The sequence below is a fragment of the Cetorhinus maximus genome, chromosome 15 (genome assembly GCF_964194155.1).
Source record: "Cetorhinus maximus chromosome 15, sCetMax3.hap1.1, whole genome shotgun sequence".
Classification (NCBI taxonomy): Eukaryota; Metazoa; Chordata; class Chondrichthyes; order Lamniformes; family Cetorhinidae; genus Cetorhinus; species Cetorhinus maximus.
In genome coordinates this window covers 91,076,074-91,095,061 of record NC_135893.1, presented here as the reverse complement: position 1 = coordinate 91,095,061, position 18,988 = coordinate 91,076,074, and the positions used below count along the sequence as shown (strand labels likewise).

At 45.4% G+C, this 18,988-nt stretch overlaps 1 protein-coding gene across 2 annotated transcripts in view; it reads left to right on the top strand.

Moving 5' to 3' along the window:
- The first annotated feature begins 225 nt into the window (after window positions 1–225).
- Window positions 226–18,988, top strand: part of b9d1 (B9 protein domain 1) — a 49,456-nt gene continuing 30,693 nt past the window's right edge. The window contains exons 1-2 of one of the 2 annotated variants that reach the window (XM_078558962.1): window positions 226–395; window positions 10,506–10,574. In XM_078558962.1, coding sequence (XP_078415088.1) covers window positions 333–395; window positions 10,506–10,574 — 132 coding nt within the window. In that variant the 5' untranslated portion in view covers window positions 226–332. The remainder of the gene's footprint in view (window positions 396–10,505; window positions 10,575–18,988) is intronic. The other variant, XM_078558963.1, reaches the window with a different exon arrangement.

Sequence of the window (18,988 nt, the reverse complement as noted above, 5' to 3'; positions counted from 1 at the left end):
ATGCTGTCTGACCTGCTGAGATTTTCAGCAATTTTTGTTTTTGTAGCAGAACAGGCTTGATGGGCTAATTGTCCTACACCTGTTGCAATGTTCCTAACTAGGAGATAGTCTTTGCACATTCTTGGATCAAGAAGGCGATTACAGCTAATTCGCTTTTGGCATTCTGCTTGCAGCATCTGGAGGAAGTTTAGAGTTGTTGTGGCTGGATCCTCACTGCTGTCAATCACGTGTCGCGCAGGCGTAGTGGCGATAGCGGGCGTTGCCCTGGAGACGGTGAGGCCGGGAGCAAGGAGTTGTTGGGCCGCGGCTTACACAGTTTAAGATTGAGAAACATGCTCTCCGCGAAACCTTCTGTTTTCCTTCTAATGGTCAACGGGCAGATTGAGAGCGCCGATGTAAGCTTAACGTTTTATTTTTAAGAAAGGAGATAGGTCAGGGCGTTAGGCGCGTGTTGTCTTTTGGGAGTTGTAGTTTCTCTTCTGAATCTCGCACAGGAAGCGGGCGGAGGCGGGAGGCCGGAGGACTACAATCCCAGCATGCCGTGCGGTCCCGGGCCTGGTGGTTACGCTCCCCCTGGCAACCAACCCACAGTAATCGCTATTCTTTGTGGTCAATCGCACTGAGTGTCCTTTATTAATTGCAAACTTTAAAGACCATTACTTTGTGAGCAGTCAACGTGTTTTTCCATAATAAATGCGCTACTGAGTTCAAGATCGAAGTTTTATCCCTAGAGTAAGGGCAAAGCAGAATAACTATAAGTTTGGATCATTTGGAGTTGTACCTGGTTTATTGCCCTTGGAATAACTTTTTGCTGCTGCTATCACAAACAGATGATCTGGTAGTTTATTTAAGTCCTATTCATCCATCAGCCTGTGCTCGCTGACCTACACTGGCTCCTGGCTGAGCAACGCCTTGATTTTAAAATTCTTGTCCTTGTTTTCAAATTCCTCTGTCTTGCCCTTCCCTGCATCTGTAATTTCCTCCAGCCCTGCAGCCCTTAGAGATATCTGTGCTCCTTTTGTTCTGGCATCTGCAGCATCTCTGATTTTAATCGCTGCCTCATTGGTGGCAGGGCCTTCAGCTGCTTAAGCCCTAAGCACTAGAACACCCTGCCTACACATCTCCACTTTTCAGATGCTTCCTTTGAGCAAACTTTTGGTCATCTGTCCAATATCTCCTTATATGGCTCGATGTGAAATTTTGCTTCATAATGCTCCTGGAGCCTTGGGGGACGTTTGGTTACATTAAAGCTGCTATATAAATACAAATTGTTGTTTGTGGGGCCTTGCACTGTGCAAATTGGCAGCAAAGTCTTGCTCACTTTTCTTTCTCTCTCACTTTCCTTCTCACTGTCTCAACTTTGTGTCGTTTGTTGAATGGCATATGTTGTGTGTTTGTGCTGTAGATAGTAGGATAGTGGAAATGAACTTGGGTTTTAAGATGAATTGTGTTGCTCTCTATGCCACTGTTGTGCATTTAATGAGGACTCAATCGGTACTTAGCAATTGTCTAACAGTAAACTAGTTTCCTTACATTACAACAGTGATTTCACTTCAAAAGTATTTCTAATAATAATACTCGGTTTTTGTCTGTCTGGACTGTTTTGATTTACTAGCTTAAGGTCCTGTCTAATAGTGGGTTTATTGGTGAGTGGTGCCTGGCCCAGGCAGATGCATGTGGGGTACACAGAGGACTGAAGCACATGACACAGGTGTAGCTGCTGACAGTTGGTGGCGGCATTGGTTGGGGGAGGGGTCATTGATGGATAATAAAAACAGTAGAGAACAAGGGGTGCCCAACAAAGTTATACTGGCTGGAGGGATTGTTCCCATGAGGAAGGGGATGGAATTGATGGGAGGGATGTGGTGGCATGAGAAGGATAATGGGATGCTGGGGTGGTGGATGAGATTATGTAATTGGTTAAGTCTGGCAAAATGACAGGAAGTTATTTGATACAACTTCTTCTTGAAAGCTATTCCTTGTGCTAAAAATGAAGATTCAGTAGATTAGAATGAAATATGTTAGAAAAGCTGTCGGGTAAATTTAAAGAATACATCAGCATTTATAGATGAAGAAAGAGGATGGCAAAAGCCAATACCCTCCAGAGTTCCTACGCAATCTAACTCCAATGGGCATGCCACCACACAAACTTAGACTCCAAGAAAGGGGCAGTTATAATGGGAGGGATTTTACTCTCCGAGCACTGGGCTGTAACCTCCAACTAGCGTCAGGAAGTGCAGGCCTGCAGAAATTAGAAGAAATAAATACCTGCTTATCTGGTCTTGAAAATAACGTTGGCACCTCTGTTCAGTGGAGCTGCTTGGGGCCTGCATCAAAAGGTTCCTTGCAGGCCCCAGCGAAGTCTAGATCTAGCGTATTCAAGGAGGCCACGCCCTTTTTTTTACAGCATTAGCCGTGGTAAAGCAGGTATGTTTAAAGGGCCAGGGAAATTGACAGGCATGGGGAAGGTAAGTGTCTAAAATAAGTAGATAGGATTTGGTGGTGTCTAGGACAGTGAGGGGCGGTTGTCCAGGGTAGTCGGGGGTGGGGTGGGGGGGTGCTCCAACATTGTGGGGGAGGGGGGTGGGGTCCAATTGGCGAGAGGGGGGCTGGGGTCCGACGTCGGGGCGGGAGGTGTCGGAGGTCGGTGGGGGGGAGATGGGGGGTGTTGGTGGGGGAAACCCATGGGTGGGTGCGGTCGGGGTTGTGGGGGAGTCCTCTGGGATGGGTCTGGGTCTTTACAATGGTTGCTCAGAAGTTAGAAAAGGTTTTAATTCTTCCAACTTTTTCTGGGTTAGAATTGGAACTGGGACCAGAGGAAGTGTGCACTTCTGAGCAATTGCCGTGCAAACCCTTATCTGGGAGCTTGCCAGAGGAATTCCCCAGCACACCTCTCAGGTACCCCCCAAATCTGGCACTGGGGAGCTTCTTCTCTCCAGGCATCATGTTTAAAGTGCTGCGGCGCACAGCATTCTCAGTGCCTTCAGCTCAGGACAGCTCCACTGAAGACATGGCCCAAAAAGCCAAGAAGATGGCAGCCCCCAAATTCAGACAATTCACTGGAATGCCTTTTGGACAAGATCAAGGCCTCCCGCTGATGTCCTCTACCCCTGCTCTGGCAATAGGAGGTCCAGCAAGCTGACCAATCCGGCTTGGGAGGCAGTGGCAGCAGTGGTCAGTGGCAACGCTGCACAGAGGAGGTCAGGAACCTCGTGTAAGAAGAGGATGAATGATCTAATCCATGCTGCCAGGGTAAGTCAACCACCCCATCACACTCAACTCACACACTCACAAGTCCATCACACATTCACTGGCATCTCAATCACTGCCAGCTCAAGGGACATCACTGTTTACTCTCATGCACACCCTCACATCTCCATCTGGACTCATCTCCTTTGGTGATCCCATCCATGGCTTCCCTGACCATCCACATATGCCAGGCATCCTTATCATCTGCCCGGAATGCGTCTTGCTCATTCTCTCTCCACCTGTCTTCATAATACATAAGACATAGGAGCAGAAGTAGGCCATTTGGCCCATCAAATCTGCTCCGCCATTCAATAAGGCCATGGCTGATCTGATAATCCTCAACGCCATTTTCCTGCCTTTGCCTTCCCTATTTTCTAATGAACTTCTATGTTAGCTTTTTGGATTTATGCGTAAGGACTCCCAAATCCCTCTGCGTTGCAGCCTTCTGCAGTCTTCCCCCATTTAAATAATATTCACCTCCTCTATTCTTCCTGCCAAAGTGCATAACATTACATTTTCCCACATTATATTCCATCTGCCACTTTTTTGCCCACTCACTTAACCTGTCTATATCCTTCTGTCGACTCCTTGTGTCATCCTCACCACTTGCCTTCCCACCTATTTTTGTATCGTCTGCAAATTTGGCGATAGTACGTTCACTTCCCTCATCTAAGCCATGAATATATATTGTAAATAATTGAGGCCCCAGCACTGATCCCTGTGGCACTCCACTAGTTACAGGTTGCCATCCTGAAAATGCCCCCCTTATCCCAACCCTCTGTCTTCTATTAGTTAGCCGATCCTCTATCCATGCTAATATACTACCCCCAACACCATGGGCTCTTATCTTATTAAATAGCCTTATGTGTGGCACTTTATTGAACGCCTTTTGGAAATCCAAATATATCACATCTACTGGTTCCCTTTTATCTATCCTGCTATGTTACCACCTCAAAGAATTCTAATAAATTTATAAGGCATGATTTTCCCATCATGAAGCCATACTGGCTCTGCTTGATTAGATTATGTAATTCTAAATGCTCTGCGAATACTCCTTTATAATGGACTCTAACACTTTCTCAATGACAGATGTTAAGCTAACTGTTTTATAGTTTCCTGTTTTTTGTCCCCCTCCCTTTTTGAATAAGGGTGTTACATTGGCAGTTTTCCAATCCTCTGGGACTTTTCCAGAATCTAAGGATTCTTGGAAGATTATTACCAGTACATCCACTATTTCTGTAGCTACTTCCTTGAATATCCTAGGATGCAACCCATCAGGTCCAAGGGACTTACTGGCCTTCAGCTGATAATACAAGACAAGATTGCAGACAATCACAGGGAGAGGTCCCAGACTGGTGGGTGGAATGCTGGAACTCAAGGTCCTCTCTGTTTGTAAACCGAGCCATTGAGCTGGCCGGAGAGGATGTGGAGTTTGCCTGAGGTGATGGTGGGGTTCATGGCAAACACCCATGTGAGGATCTTGCACCAGCTCATTCCTCAGATTGGCATCCTGTGAGTGCATTGTTTTGTTTTAGAGTCGCCTGCCATGCACTATTTATCTCTACTTTCTTTGATAGGAACCTCAGCCAAGTGTCCGACAGCCTCAACCAGTCAGGCCCTTAACCCGAGCCCTGACGACACCTTGGATGAGGATCCTGAGCACACCACAGCAGAAGTCCCGTCACAGCGCTCACCCACACCCTCCACCAGTGCAGAGGCAGACACCTCAGTGGGACCTAGTTCTAGAGCAGGCTTGGGGTTACAATCTGATGAACACAGCACACAATGTGGCCCATAGTGGGCGGAAGGCAGGTACATCTGAGATCGCTGGCACTTTGAGGACTGCTGGAGGCCAGGATTCTGCTGAGCCCAAGTCAGAAGACGAGCCTCCGGACTTAGTCCTAAATCACAGAATCTCACAGTGCAGAAGAGGCCATTCGGCTCATTGAGTCTGCACTGACACGTGAGGAGCACCTGACCTACCTACCTAATCCCATTTACCAGCACTTGGCCCATAGCCTTGAATGTTATGATGTACCAAGTGCTCATCCAGATACTTTTTAAAGGATGTGAGGCAACCCGCCTCTACCACCCTCCCAGGCAGTGCATTCCAGACCGTCACCACCCTCTGGGTAAAAAAGCTTTTCCTCACATCCCCCCCTAAACTTCCTGCCCCTCACCTTGAACTTATGTCCCCTTGTGACTGACTCTTCAACTAAGGGGAACAGCTGCTCCCTATCCACCCTGTCCAGGCCCCTCATAATCTTGTACACCTCGATCAGGTCGCCCCTCAGTCTTCTCTGCTCCAACAAAGACAACCCAAGTCTATCCAACCTCTCTTCATAACTTAAATGTTTCATCCCAGGCAACACCCTGGTGAATCTCCTCTGCACCCCCTCCAGTGCAATCACATCCTTCCTATAATGTGGCAACCAGAACTGCACACACTACTCCAGCTGTGGCCTCACCAAGGTTCTATACAACTCCAACATGACATCTCCCTAGTTTTGTAATCTATGCCTCGATTGATAAAGGCAAATGTCCCATATGCCTTTTTTACCACCCCACTAACATGCCCCTCCACCTTCAGAGATCTATGGACACAGACGACAAGGTCCTGTTGTTCCTCAGAACTTCCTAGTGTCATTCCGTTCATTAAATACTTCCTTGTCAAATTACTCCTTCCAAAGTGTATCACCTCACACTTTTCAGGGTTAAATTCCACCTGCCACTTATCTGCCCATTTGACCATCCCGTCTATATCTTCCTGTAGCCCAAGACACTCGACCTCACTATTGACCACCCAGCTAATCCTTGTGTCATCCGCAAACTTACTAATCCTACCCCCCACATTGTCATTGTCGTTTATATAAATGACAAATAATAGGGGACCGAGCACAGATCCCTGTCATATGCCACTGGACACTGGCTTCTAGTCACTAAAGCATCCTTCTGACATCACTTTCTGTCTCCTACAACTACATCAACTGCACTACCCTCATCTACACACCTGCTCACCTCCTCAAAAAATTCAATCAAATTTGTTTGGCATGACCTCCCTCTGACAAAGCTACACTGACTATCCCTGATCAAACCTTGCCTCTCCAAGTGGAGAAAGATTCTCTCCTTCAGAATTTTCTCCAATAGTTTCCCTACCACTGATGTGAGACTCACTGGCCTGTAGTTCCCTGGCTTATCTCTACAACCCTTCTTAAATAGCGGAACCACTTTAGCTGTTCTCCAGTCCTCTGGCACCTCTCCCGTGGCCAGAGAGGAATTAAAAATTTGGGTCAGAGCCCCTGCGATCTCCTCCCTTGCCTCCCTCAGCAGTCTGGACACAAATCATCTGGACCTGGAGATGTTTTGGATTGGGGGAGAGTGGATTTTACTAAAATAAGACAGGATCTGGCCAAGGTAGACTGAGAACAGCTACTTGTGGGAAAATCTACAGAGGAACAGTGGGGGGCGTTCAAAAAGGAAATGGGGAGGGTACAGGCTCAACATGTTCCCTCTAGGGTGATAGGAAGGAGTAACAAGCCCAGAGAACCATGGATGACCAGAGATATTCAGGTTACGATGAGAGGGAAAAGAGAGGCTTTTAGCAGGTACAAGGGAAGCAAATCAGCGGAGGCATTAGTGGAGTGCAGAAAGTGCAGGGTGGAGCTTAAGAAAGCAATTAGGAGAGCAAAGAGGGGATATGAGAAAGCTCTGGCTGGTAAAAGTAGGGAAAATCCCAAGATATTCTAAAAGTATACCAATGGGAAGAGCATAACCAGGGAAAGAGTAGGGCCCATAAGGGACCAAGGGAGCTGCAGCGACAATCACAGGAACATCAGGAAGTGTTGTCAGTTGCATTCATCAGATAGTAATGAACGATGGAGGAGTCCGTCCCCGTTCAATCTGAGATGATAGCGCTGGCATGCCAACGCACTGAGGTTAACACTGGCAGAATGGCGGCCACCTTGGAGACCTTGGTCCAGGACATCATCCTGCACTAGTGCAGGACCTGCACTCCATCACTGTAGCCATTGGTGGTATCCATTAGTGGCCATGCGAGGGGGGTTTTGGGGCACCTCTACCTCACTCCACCTGCCCCTTCTTTTCAAGTGAGTCAGGCAGGGGCCCTCGGGTACCCATAGGGAGGAGGATCAGCAGATGGACATCCCAGGGCCTGCACCCAGATGACTCCAGCTGATCCCAATCCTCTCTTCCTGTGACCCCATCACCTCCAGCTCTGCAGGCTGAGGAGGGTCCACCTGCTCCATAGCAGAACACCCAAAGCAGGCTGGGGCCCTCAAGGTCTCAGCCTTCCAGGATGCCTGCCAAAGTCATCGTGGACAACAGGGCACAGCAGTCAGCAAGCTGCCTCCACCTCTGCTGATGATGTCAGGGATGCACCCAGACGTAGCGGTAGGGTTAGGAAAGTTAGAAAAATTTAGGAGCACAGTGGTGGCATGGGTGTTCACAACATGTATATAATGTTCACAGATGTAAATACAATCGCACCCATTTCACATTTCCTCTTATGTATGCCTCCTTTTTATGATGAGCTGTGTTGCTGTCAATCAGGTGTGATACCTTGGTGCCTCACCCCACTTATCGCCGATGTCGCTATCATGGGCCTCTCCTCGATGTAGTTTGCTTCCGTATCACCACAGTATGTGGCCCTTTTTCTGATCATTTTCAACATCAGTGATGTTTCGACGTTAAAGTTAAGTGTGCTTGCGGAAGGAACCTCATTCACATGCTTTGCAGGGCCATGTCATGTTTATTTTTGGCTGTGTAAGATTGAGGCAGAGGTGTTCTCCTTTCTCGTCTGCATTCTTGAAAGGTGATGGTGTAGGAGAGTTGTGTTTCCATATGAAGAAGGATCATATATCGTGCAACTCCTTGTGCTCTCTGTCATCTGGCAGGGTTCTCATGCTGTGAGCCTATACTCTGAGCTTCTGCCTGACAACCATGTTTCTGACTTTCCGAGTGTACAACTGTTGAGCTCCCCAATAAGTGGGAGCACCTTCTCATTTTAATTTTGTACTGCACCATTGCTGCAGGTTGGAAGATGGTGGTGCTGAGGTCTCACTACCAGACAGTTAGACCGTCCCTGTTTGAGTGTGGAAATACCTCCTGTCATCCTGCAGGAGCTTAATGTCCAGGTTTCCCTCACCAAGAACCTCTCAATCCTCCCCCTCTATTTCTTGATCCCATCATGATTGTAGTGGATATCCCTTAGTTACCCCTGGAATGTGGTAAGGTATGTGTGCCTATGCTCTTTCTAGACCTCACCCCTCTCCATTTGAGGACACTTGCAGAGTCTGACATATACACCCCCACCCCTTCCCATCCAACACCCTTGAATGCCCTCACAATACCTTTTCCTCATCTAAAGGCTGCAGATGCTCCCCTGACTGAGTGTGCCACCTGCGGCCTAGTATGTTGCCAGAAACCCCTTGGGACCAACGTCCTGCGTTACGACAATGCCTTGGACATGACTAAGATTGAATTGACATGCCAACTCCCTGCCTGGACTGGGACGAGGACAGTCTTTGCAAACATTGAAGTGCTTCTTCATTCAGTGACCCTCCCATTGTGGCCCAAAGTTGCTTATGGTATGGTATTCTGTAACCGACTCTCTCCCCATCCTGGCGCTAAGGACGCTTCCCCACCGCACTCCTTCCCCACCCTGCAGTCATGTGCCTGAGTAGAACCATCCCCACCCCACCCCCCTCACCCCCGTAACCCAGTGGGGCCCTTGCCCTGCAACCCCTTCCCTAGTGGAAGCTTTACCCTGCAGCACATTACAAGCCTCCCCCACCTTACCGCTGGTCTGGTGGGTAGAGACCTGCCTCTGACACCCCCCACCCCTCCGAAAGCGATGTGGGGCTGCCTGAGAAGCCTGGCGCTGAGTCGAAGTTGCTGCGAGCACTTCGCGATGCAAGGTAGGTGAACAAACCTTGAAGTTGCCAGCAAAGTGCAGGTCGCCAGGTGCACGTCACTTGTACACCATTTTGAAACCCGTCAGTCTAATTGGATGTTGACATGCCCTCTTGCTCTAGTGTGGGTGGCATGATTCTGGTGAGCAGCCCTTATAATGAGATGCAAATATATTAAAATGACATTCCCGATGTGCCACGGCGGGAAACACAGCCTGCCATTGACGGCTGGAGCAGATGATCCCGGACTGCTTTTACGACAGCAGTAAACCGAGCGATATTTTCCGCTCTCGCACGCCATGTCGTCCGCCGTGGGTGGGGCCAGAAAATCCTACCCAATGCTGCTATGAGACTTGAATCCTAAGCAATGACTTTATCATGGAATAAGATTAGTACTGCAGATCATGGCGTATAAGACGGCCCCATTTTCTTCGGCACCAAAATGCATGTTTAGGCCTAAACTTGGCGTTTAAGTTGATTTACCCCCCATTTATACCAGCCATTAGACACATGTTTAAGGCTATACTCAATTTAGGAATTGGCCTCAAATCTTTTCTAGCTCAGAGATACATATATAGGGGGATATTTGCCTTTCATTGGTGCATGGGATCAAGCAGGCAGTACAGGCCGTGTTCCCAAAGCAGGAGTTTAAGATGCACCCATACAGAGCTGACCACACATGGCGACTGACAAACAGAAATGGATCCTCCTGCACTAACAAGTGATGGTTCACATTTATACTTGGCATATAAGTCCACCCCCTTTTTTGGTAGGATCTTTCAAAACTTCAAAGGTCGACTTTGACGTCATGATCCACAGTAGTTAGGAAGCTGTTTTCTTTTATGGTAATTGTGGAAGTTATATCAGGCAGATTGCAAGAAAATAAATTGTTTATTCCTTGAATGCTATTGAGCCAATCAGATGTAAACTGCCTTTTCAACTCCGGAGAAGTCATTTCCCAATTAGAGTTTCATGTTCTATGACTATAAACAAGTCACAATGCCAGACTCTTAATAAAATTTGTATTTATATTTCTGGGCCTGTTTTTAGACATGGACATCTTTATGTAGCTTTTTCCAGATTGAGAAGTTTTGATTCTGTTAAAATCTTTGTTGAGAGAATAATTAGAAATCCTGTATTTAAAGAAGTACTGTTGCAATAAAGCTACTAAAATAGACTGTTAATGTTTTGCAGAACTCTGCTAGTTTTAATCAATACTTAGCTCACACCAATATTAAATGTAAAACTTTGAAGTTGCTGTATTGACATTTGGAAAATTAAAATTGAACAAAAATTATAAAACTTAAGTACATTTTCTTTTCCCAGTTTCCAGAGTTTGATGAGCTGTATTGCAAATACTCCTATGTATATGGACAAGACTGGGCTCCAACAACAGTGAGTATTAAACTTAGCTTGTTCAGATCAGTGCAATGACAAATATTCCTTCTATAATAATAAATAAATGATTGCAAGCTTATTGCTATGGCTATCTGAATTCTGTGATTTTCCAATGTGACACAGCTTGAATCCTATTCCTTTGGATACTGAGTCGTCGTGTAATTACAGCTGCCTTGTAGCATTATTCTTGCACTACAGCAGCTAATTAAAATCGTAAATCCAAACAAAATGTCACTTCAATGGTGACGTAAACGCAAGGGTTTCTGTCATTGTAATCCAATGCACTTCTCAATGGTTATGCTGTTTTCGTCAGTCATTCTAAACTAAAGAAATTGCTTGAGATTTTTTGAGCTCCCAGTAACCTAAGTTCAGTTTTTGTTTGTTCCTCTAACTTTGTTGCTAGATTTAAATAAATTGTATTGCTAATGAGATGAGTGCAAGGTAGTGTGTTTTTCATTACGTAGAGCAGATTTTCACCGATTTCTGCCCATCATGTATATAAATGTACTTTAATATAAAATTAATTTTAAATGTGCTGTTTTATAATAATTGAAAAGTTTGGGACGCCTTCCTGACATTTACAATGACTAGACTTGTCATGTAGTTCGACTAATGAGGTAGCTTGATGCGGTGTAGACAAATTAACATTTGGAAAGGTCATAAATCTACATTGTGCAGTGCTGTCATCAGACTTTCAGTAGTGTATTGGTCAGTATGTGAAATTTTCACACTATATCTGTCTGTCTGTGAGAAACAGCTGTAGTATTATAGATTTTTAACGTTTGAAACTTAGATTGTGTGGGGAGAGTATTTTGAGCTGTATCAGTTGCAGAAAAAATTATGCCAGTCTTTCCTTTTGGTGAGTTACACCAACATTTCCTGAGAATCTTATTAGTATATGAATGAGACCTGGTGAAAGAAGATAAAAGTTTAATTTTGCATTTGAAGATTGGAATTGGGCTAGAAGAATGTACGTTTTTTTTTGTGCGTCTGCGCATTGTATTTTCATCTTTAAGACCGCATCTTCTTTTGCCTTTTGCTGTCTTGTAAAGTCTTTTCTAAATTAATAATTTAGTGATTGCCTCACACACAGGGGGAAACTTTGAAGGGAACTATGGTAATACCAAGCGTTACAATGAATGGAGTTGGCACCCCTGCTTTCTGTCTTTCTCAGCCAATGAATCTTATTCATTGGTATCATCAATAAACAGTCAAAGAAGAAATTATCTACTACTTTTTAAAATCATCAATCTTTTGGATAGAAGCAGAAGAAAATAAAAATCTAGAAATGTTTTGCAGAAAATAAAATGGCGAGCGCTAGTTCAATTCAGGATCACAGTTTGGAAAGTAGTCATTTAATTAATCTTTGTATTAACCTTAAACGCAAATTTCAGATTTAGCTGCCTGCTATTGTGAGTGAACTTGAATTTCACAGATCAGTAATTTTATTTATACTCTTTGAAACCATTCACCATGTAAAGGAGTTGTGACAAATTAATGGGGTTGTGCCTACATTACACTTCACTTGTTGATAAATGCTTTAGTTTAATTTATTTGAAAATTAGTTTTTCCTCCAGTCAGTTGTGCTTTTTAAAATTGCTTGATCTTTTAGAATATGGTAATTCAATGTCAGAATAATTGTTCTATCAGCCTTATTTAGAGAGAGCAAAATTATAATTTTAACCTCTTTTTCCTGCTAAAATCAGGACAGATTTGTGTTGATGCTTTTAGCTGTGTGTTTGTAATCATCCTGAACTTCATTATCTTACACTTCATGACCAATTTGACCAGCAACTACTTGTTGTGCATTCCTACAGTCTGTTTGCACTACAGTGTATAGTTTCTTAATTGCAATCTTATCATTTGCTCCTGATGCAGAGCTTCACCCACTGGAAGCTAATTGGAACATTCACCCTTACTAGTTTTGTTCTCATTTTGCACCAATGCTAAAATTGTGCAGTGATAACATTTTTCCCACCGAGCTATCTTCACAACTTTCCTTCCTCATTCTCTGCACCAAATGACTTCTCATCTTTGGTGATTTCAACCTCAATCTCAACTCATAATGTTCTCTCTCCTCTGAGTTCACTGTTCTCTCGTCCTGCATAAATCTCTCCCTCCATATCAACTCCTTATCCCATATTCATGGCCACTCCCTTCACCTTGCCACCTCACATGAGCATGCTAGTCTCTCCATATCCATTACAGATAAGGCAATCTCTGACCACTTCCTTAGGTATCAATCCCCATCCACGTTGCCGCTCCATGGCCCAACCATACCTCCTCCTTCATCCATTCCTGGAAAAAACTATCCCCCGATTCACTTACAATTGCATTTTCAAAATCCCAACTGTTTGGTCTTTGGCCCTCTGCTCGCCACAACATTTCTGCAGCTACTGATTTGCTCAACTGCACCTCCTCCACCTTTGATACTGTAGTCGCTGATGAAACCATTCTTTCTCACCATGCTTATTCTCCCTGGTACGGTCCTTATCTCTGCTCTTTGAAGTCCAAGGGATGCAGTCATGAAAGTATATAGTGGACAACATCTACTGCCACATCTGGCTGGTCTGCTTAAAATCATGTCTGCTAAAACTGATCATCCTGGAACGCAAAGATAATACCTGGCTTCTTTTCTGTACTGTAAACCATCTTCCTAAACTCCTCTCCCCTATCCCCTCCACCCTCACCTCCAACAATAAGTGTGAGAAGCTCATGGATTTATTTATCACTAAGATCGAGATCATCTGATCAGCTGCCTCTGCCACGTACCTCCCTTCCACTTGCCCACCTGGCTAAACTTCCTCTAATGCTCTCCCCTGCAATAACCCTAACTCGCATCTTCTTCTAGGTTCTCACCTATCTCCCCCAATGTCCTCTCTGAACATATCTTGTCCATGAGAGTCACCTCCTGCTCCCTCCATCCTATTCCCATTAAACTGCTGACCACCCAACTTCACCTCCTGGTCCCTCATGTTAGCCGATACTGTTAACGATTCTCTCTCATTAGGTTCGTCCTCTCTCCTTTAAATCTTCTGCCATCACCCCTCCCAAAAGATCATCCTCAAGCCCAACTTCCTTGACCTCACCGTCCTGCAAATTAACACCCCATCTCCACCTAACTTTCCTCTCCAAAATCTTTGAACATGTTGTTGCCTCCCAAATCCATTCCAATTTTTGCTAGAACTCTATGTTTGAATCCCTCCAATCAGGTTTCCATCCCTGCCATAGTACTGAAACGGCTCTTATCAAAGTCACAAATGACATCCTATGTGACTGACAAAAAGGTAGTCTTTCCCTCCTCAGACCTCACGTGTCTGCAGCCTTTGACATGGTTGACCACAACATTCTTCCTCAGTGCCTCTCCACTATCATTCAGCTGGGTGGGACTGCTTCCATGTGGTTCCATACTTCTCTGTCTAATCATAGTCAGAATATCATTTGCAATGGCTTTTCTTTCTACCTGCACATTACCTCTGGTGACCCCCTCCTGTTTCTTATCTACATGCCAGCCGTCGATGACATCATCAGAAAGAACTGCACCAATTTTCACATGTACGTTGAGGACACCCAGCTCCTGCTCACTACCACCTCTCTAGGCTCCTTGACTGTTGCTAAATTATGACATTCTGTACTAGGTGAGCAGAAATTTCCTCCAATTACATATTGGGAAGACTGAGTCCATTGTTTTCGGTACCGGTTCCAAACTCCACTCCCTAGCTACTAATTCTATTCCTCTGCTCCCCCTATTCCCCTGTCCAAAAAAATTCTGTCTAAGATAAAAGCAAAATTCTGCAGATGCTGGAAATCTGAAACAAAAACAAAAATTGCTGGAAAAACTCAGCAGGTCTGACAGCATCTGTGGAGAGAAAGACAGAGTTAACGTTTTGAGTCCGTATGACTCTTCTTCAGAACTAAAGAGAGGTAAAAATGTGGTGAAATATATACTGTTTAAGGGGGTGGGACAGGTAAAGCTAGATAGAAGGCCAGTGATAGGTGGAGGCAATAAACAAAAGGTCGAAGGGGTGTTGATAGTGGTGAAACTAGCTAAAGGAGAGCAGAAAGCAGAATGAGCAAGTGACAGATGGCCCTAGTGCGGGTGGGGCGGGGGGAGGGGAAGGTGTGGGGAAAAAAGACTGAAATAGACTAAAAGGTGGGGATAAAACAATGAGTGGAAATAAACTTAAAAATAATAATAAAAATAGGTGGGAAAAAATATATATATAAAAATTAAAAAATAAATATTTGAAAAAAAGGGATCAAAAAGGGGTGAGGATGGAGGAGAGAGTTAATGGCCTGAAGTTGTTGAACTCAATGTTAAGTCCGGAAGGCTGTAAAGTGCCTAATTGGAAGATGAGGTGCTGTTCCTCCAGTTTGTGTTGAGCTTCACTGGAACGTTGCTGCAGGCCAAGGACGGACATGTGGGCATGAGGGCAGGGTGGTGTGTTGAAATGGCAAGCGACCGGAAGGTCTGGGTCATGCTTGCGGACAGACCGAAGGTGTTCCGCAAGGCGATCACCCAGTCTGCATTTGGTCTCTCCAATGTAGAGGAGAGTGCATTGGGAGCAGCGAATGCAGTAGACTAAATTGAGGGAAATGCAAGTGAAGCGCTGCTTCACTTGAAAAGAGTGTTTGGGCCCTTGGATGGTGAGGAGGGGGGAAGTAAAGGGGCAGGTGTTGCACCTTCTGCGATTGCATGGGAAGGTGCTGTGGGAGGGGGTTGAGGTTTACGGGATGATGGAGAAGTGGACCAGGGTATCCCGGAGGGAACGGGCCCTACAGAATGCCAATGTGGGGGTGAAGGGAAGATGTGTTTGGTGGTGGCATCATGCTGGAGTTGGTGGAAATAGCGGAGGATGATCATTTGAATGCGGAGGCTGGTGGGGTGAAAAGTGAGGACACAAGGGACCCTATCACGGTTCTGGGAAGGAGAGGAAGGTGTGAAGGCAGAGGCGTGGGAGATGGGTCGGACACAGTTGAGGGCCCTGTCAACCACCGTGGGTGGGAAACCTTGGTGAAGGAAGACATGTCAGAAGCACTGTTTTGGAAAGTGGAATCATCAGAACAGATGCGATGAAGGCGAAAGAACTGAGAGAATGGGATGGAGTCCTTGCAGGAAGCAGGGTGTGAGGAGTTGTAGTCGAGGTAGCTATGGGAGTTGATGGGCTTGTAATGAATATTGGTGGACAGCCTATCACCAGAAATTGGGACAGAGAGGTCAAGGAAGGGAAGGGAAGCATCACTGATGGACCATGTAAAAGTGATGGAGCGGTGGAAATTGGAAGCAAAATTAATAAATTTTTCCAGGTCCAGATGAGAGCATGAAGCGGCACCGAAACAGTCATTAATGTACCAGAGAAAGATTTGTGGGAGGGGGCTTGAGTAGGACTGGAACAAGGAATGTTCCACATACCCCATAAGGAGACAGGCATAACTGGGGCCCATGCGGGTACCCATAGCCACACCTTTTATTTGGAGGAAGTGAGATGAGTTTAAAGAGAAATTGTTCAGTGAGAGAACAAGTCCAGCCAGATGGAGGAGAGTTGTGGTGGATGGGGATTGTTTGGGCCTCTGTTCAAGGAAGAAGCGGAGAGCCCTCAGACCATCCTGGTGGGGAATGGGGGTGTAGAGGGATTGGATGTCTAGGGTGAAGAGGAGGTGGTTGAAGCCAGGGAGCTGGAAATTGTTGATATGAATTAGGGCATCAGAGGAATCGCCAATGTAGGTGGGAAGAGACTGGACAAGGGGAGAGAATGGAGTTAAGATAGGATGAAATGATTTCCATGCGGCAGGAACAGGCTGACATGATCGGTCTACCGGGATAGTCCTGTTTGTGGATTTTGGGGAGGACGTAGAAGCAGGCTGTCCGAGTTTGGGAGACTATGAGGTTGGAAGCTGTGGAGGGAAGATCTCCAGAGATGAGGTCAGTGACAGTCCTGGAAACAGTGGCTTGATGTTCGGTGGTGGGGTCTGCCTTGAGTAAATTCAATGACCCAGCTTCCTCTGCTGTCTGGGGAACAGAATTCCACATACTAACAACCCTCAGAAAAAATTTCTCCTCATCTCAATCTTAAAGGGAGACCTTTTATTCTGAAACTGTGTCGCCTGGATCTAGTCTCCCCCACAAGTAGAAATATCCTCCTGGTGCCTACCCTATGAAATCTCCTTGGGATCTTATATGTTTTAATAAGATTACCTCTCATTCTTCTAAACTCCAATGGGTATATGCCAAACCTGTTCAACCTTTCTTCATAGGATAAGCCTAGAATGAGTAGAGTGACCCTTCTCTGTACTGCTTCTAATGCAATTATATCTTTTTGCAAATAAGGAGACCAAAACTATACACAGCATTCCAGATGTGGTCTCACATATGCCCTGTACAACTGCAGTCAAACTTCCCTACTTTTACATTCCATTCCCCTTACAAAAAAAAACAACATTCCATTGTCTTCCTAACCACTTGCTGTACTTGCTTACTAACTTTCTGAACCTGGAGTGTGTCACCGAGTTCTGTAATCTCTCTCCATTTTAGTACTCTACTGCTTTTCTAATCTTCCTGCCAAAGTGGACAAGTTCATACTTCCTCCATCTGCCAAATCTTTGCCCATTCACTTAACCTAACTATATCCCTTTGCAGACTCTCTATCTCCTCTTGCCAACTTACTTTCCTACCTATCTTGGCATCATTGGTAAATTTAGCTACCATACATTTGATCCCTTCATCCAAAACATTGATGTGGATTGTGCCTAGCACTGATCCCTGTGGCATTCCAATAGTTACAGCTTGCCAACCTGAAAAAGATCCATTTATCCCTACTCTCTGCTTCCTGTTAGCTAGCCAATCCTTTATCCATGCTAATATGTAACTCCCTACACCATGTTCTCTTATTTTTTTGTGGTAACCTTTGATGTGGCACCTTATCAAATGTCTTTTGGAACTCCCAAGTGCACCACATCTACAGGTACCCCTTTACCCACCTTGCTTGATACTTCCTTAAAAAACTTTAATAAATTAGTTAAACACAATTTCTCTTTCACAAAGCCATTACCTACCTGATCACATTATGATTTTCTAAGTGTCCTGCTATAACCTCCTTAATAATGGATTCTAGCAGTTGCCCTAAGACAGATGTTAGGCTAATTGGCCTGTAGTTTCCCGCTTTCTGTCTCCCTCCTTTCTTAAATAAAGGTGTTACATTAGCTATTTTCCAATCCACTGGGACCCCTCCAGAACCAAAGGAGTTTTGGAAGATTATAACGAATGCATCTACTATCTCTGCATCACTTCCTTTAAGACCCTCGGGTGCAGGCGTCTCGTCCTGGGGACTGCTGGTCAGCCTTTAGGTCTAACGTTCTTCCCAGCATCTTTTACCTAATGATGAAGATTGTTTTTATGTTCCTCCCTCCTGTTCACCTCTTGATTTTCAAGTATCTTTGGGAAGTTTTCTAAATCTTCTCCATTAAAGACAGACCTGTTCAATTACCTGTTCAACGCCTCCACTATTTCCTTGTTTTTCATCATCAATTGCCCAGACTCACTCTTCAGAGGACCAACACTAGCTTTAGTTACTCTTTTCTTATTTAAATACTTGTAGAAGCTCTTACTATCTGTTTTTATATTACTAGCTAGCTTTCTCTCATTCTCAACTTTCTCCCTCTTTAATATTATTTTAGTCATTGTTTGCTGGTTCTTAAAATTTGACTAATCTTCTGACCTAACACCAATCTTTGCAGATTTAAACACTATTTCTTTCAATTTGATACAATCTTTAACTTCCTTATTCATTCACAGATGATGCATCCTTCTTTCTTTCTTACTGGGATAAATCTTTGCTGAGAGTTTTAATGTCTCCTTAGAATTTTGCCACTGTATCTCTACTGCCCTACCTTTTAACCTTGTTGTCAGGCCCGCCCAGTGTGAAACGTGGCTCCGCACTGGCTGGGAAAGGCCGTGTGGGAGCGGAGGCCTGTCAGCTGCTGGGTCCAATGGCGACCTGGCGGCTGGTTTAAAATCGGACCAGCCTGGAAGACTGCCACAGAGGACGTTCCCTGAGCCAGCAAGATGGACCCGAGTGCAGCTGGGCGCAGCAGGTCGGGTGGGCACTTGGCCACCCGCTTCTCTGATGAGTGCTTCTCCGTCTTCCTGGATGAGGTGGCTGCCAGGAGGGACATCGTTATCCCAGGAATGGGAGGAGGAGGCCACTGCACCTCACCAGGAGGGCATGGGAGGAGGTGGCAATGCTGGTCAGCAGCTATGACGTGGTGCGGCGCTCCTGGGTGCAGTGCCGGAAGCGCTTCAAAGACCTGCTGCACTTAGGAAGGGTGAGTACCATGTTGGCATGGGTCAGTGTGCAGATGTGTTAAGGTCTGGCCGTCCTCCCGTGGACCTCGGGTGCTCGAGTCTGAGTGCC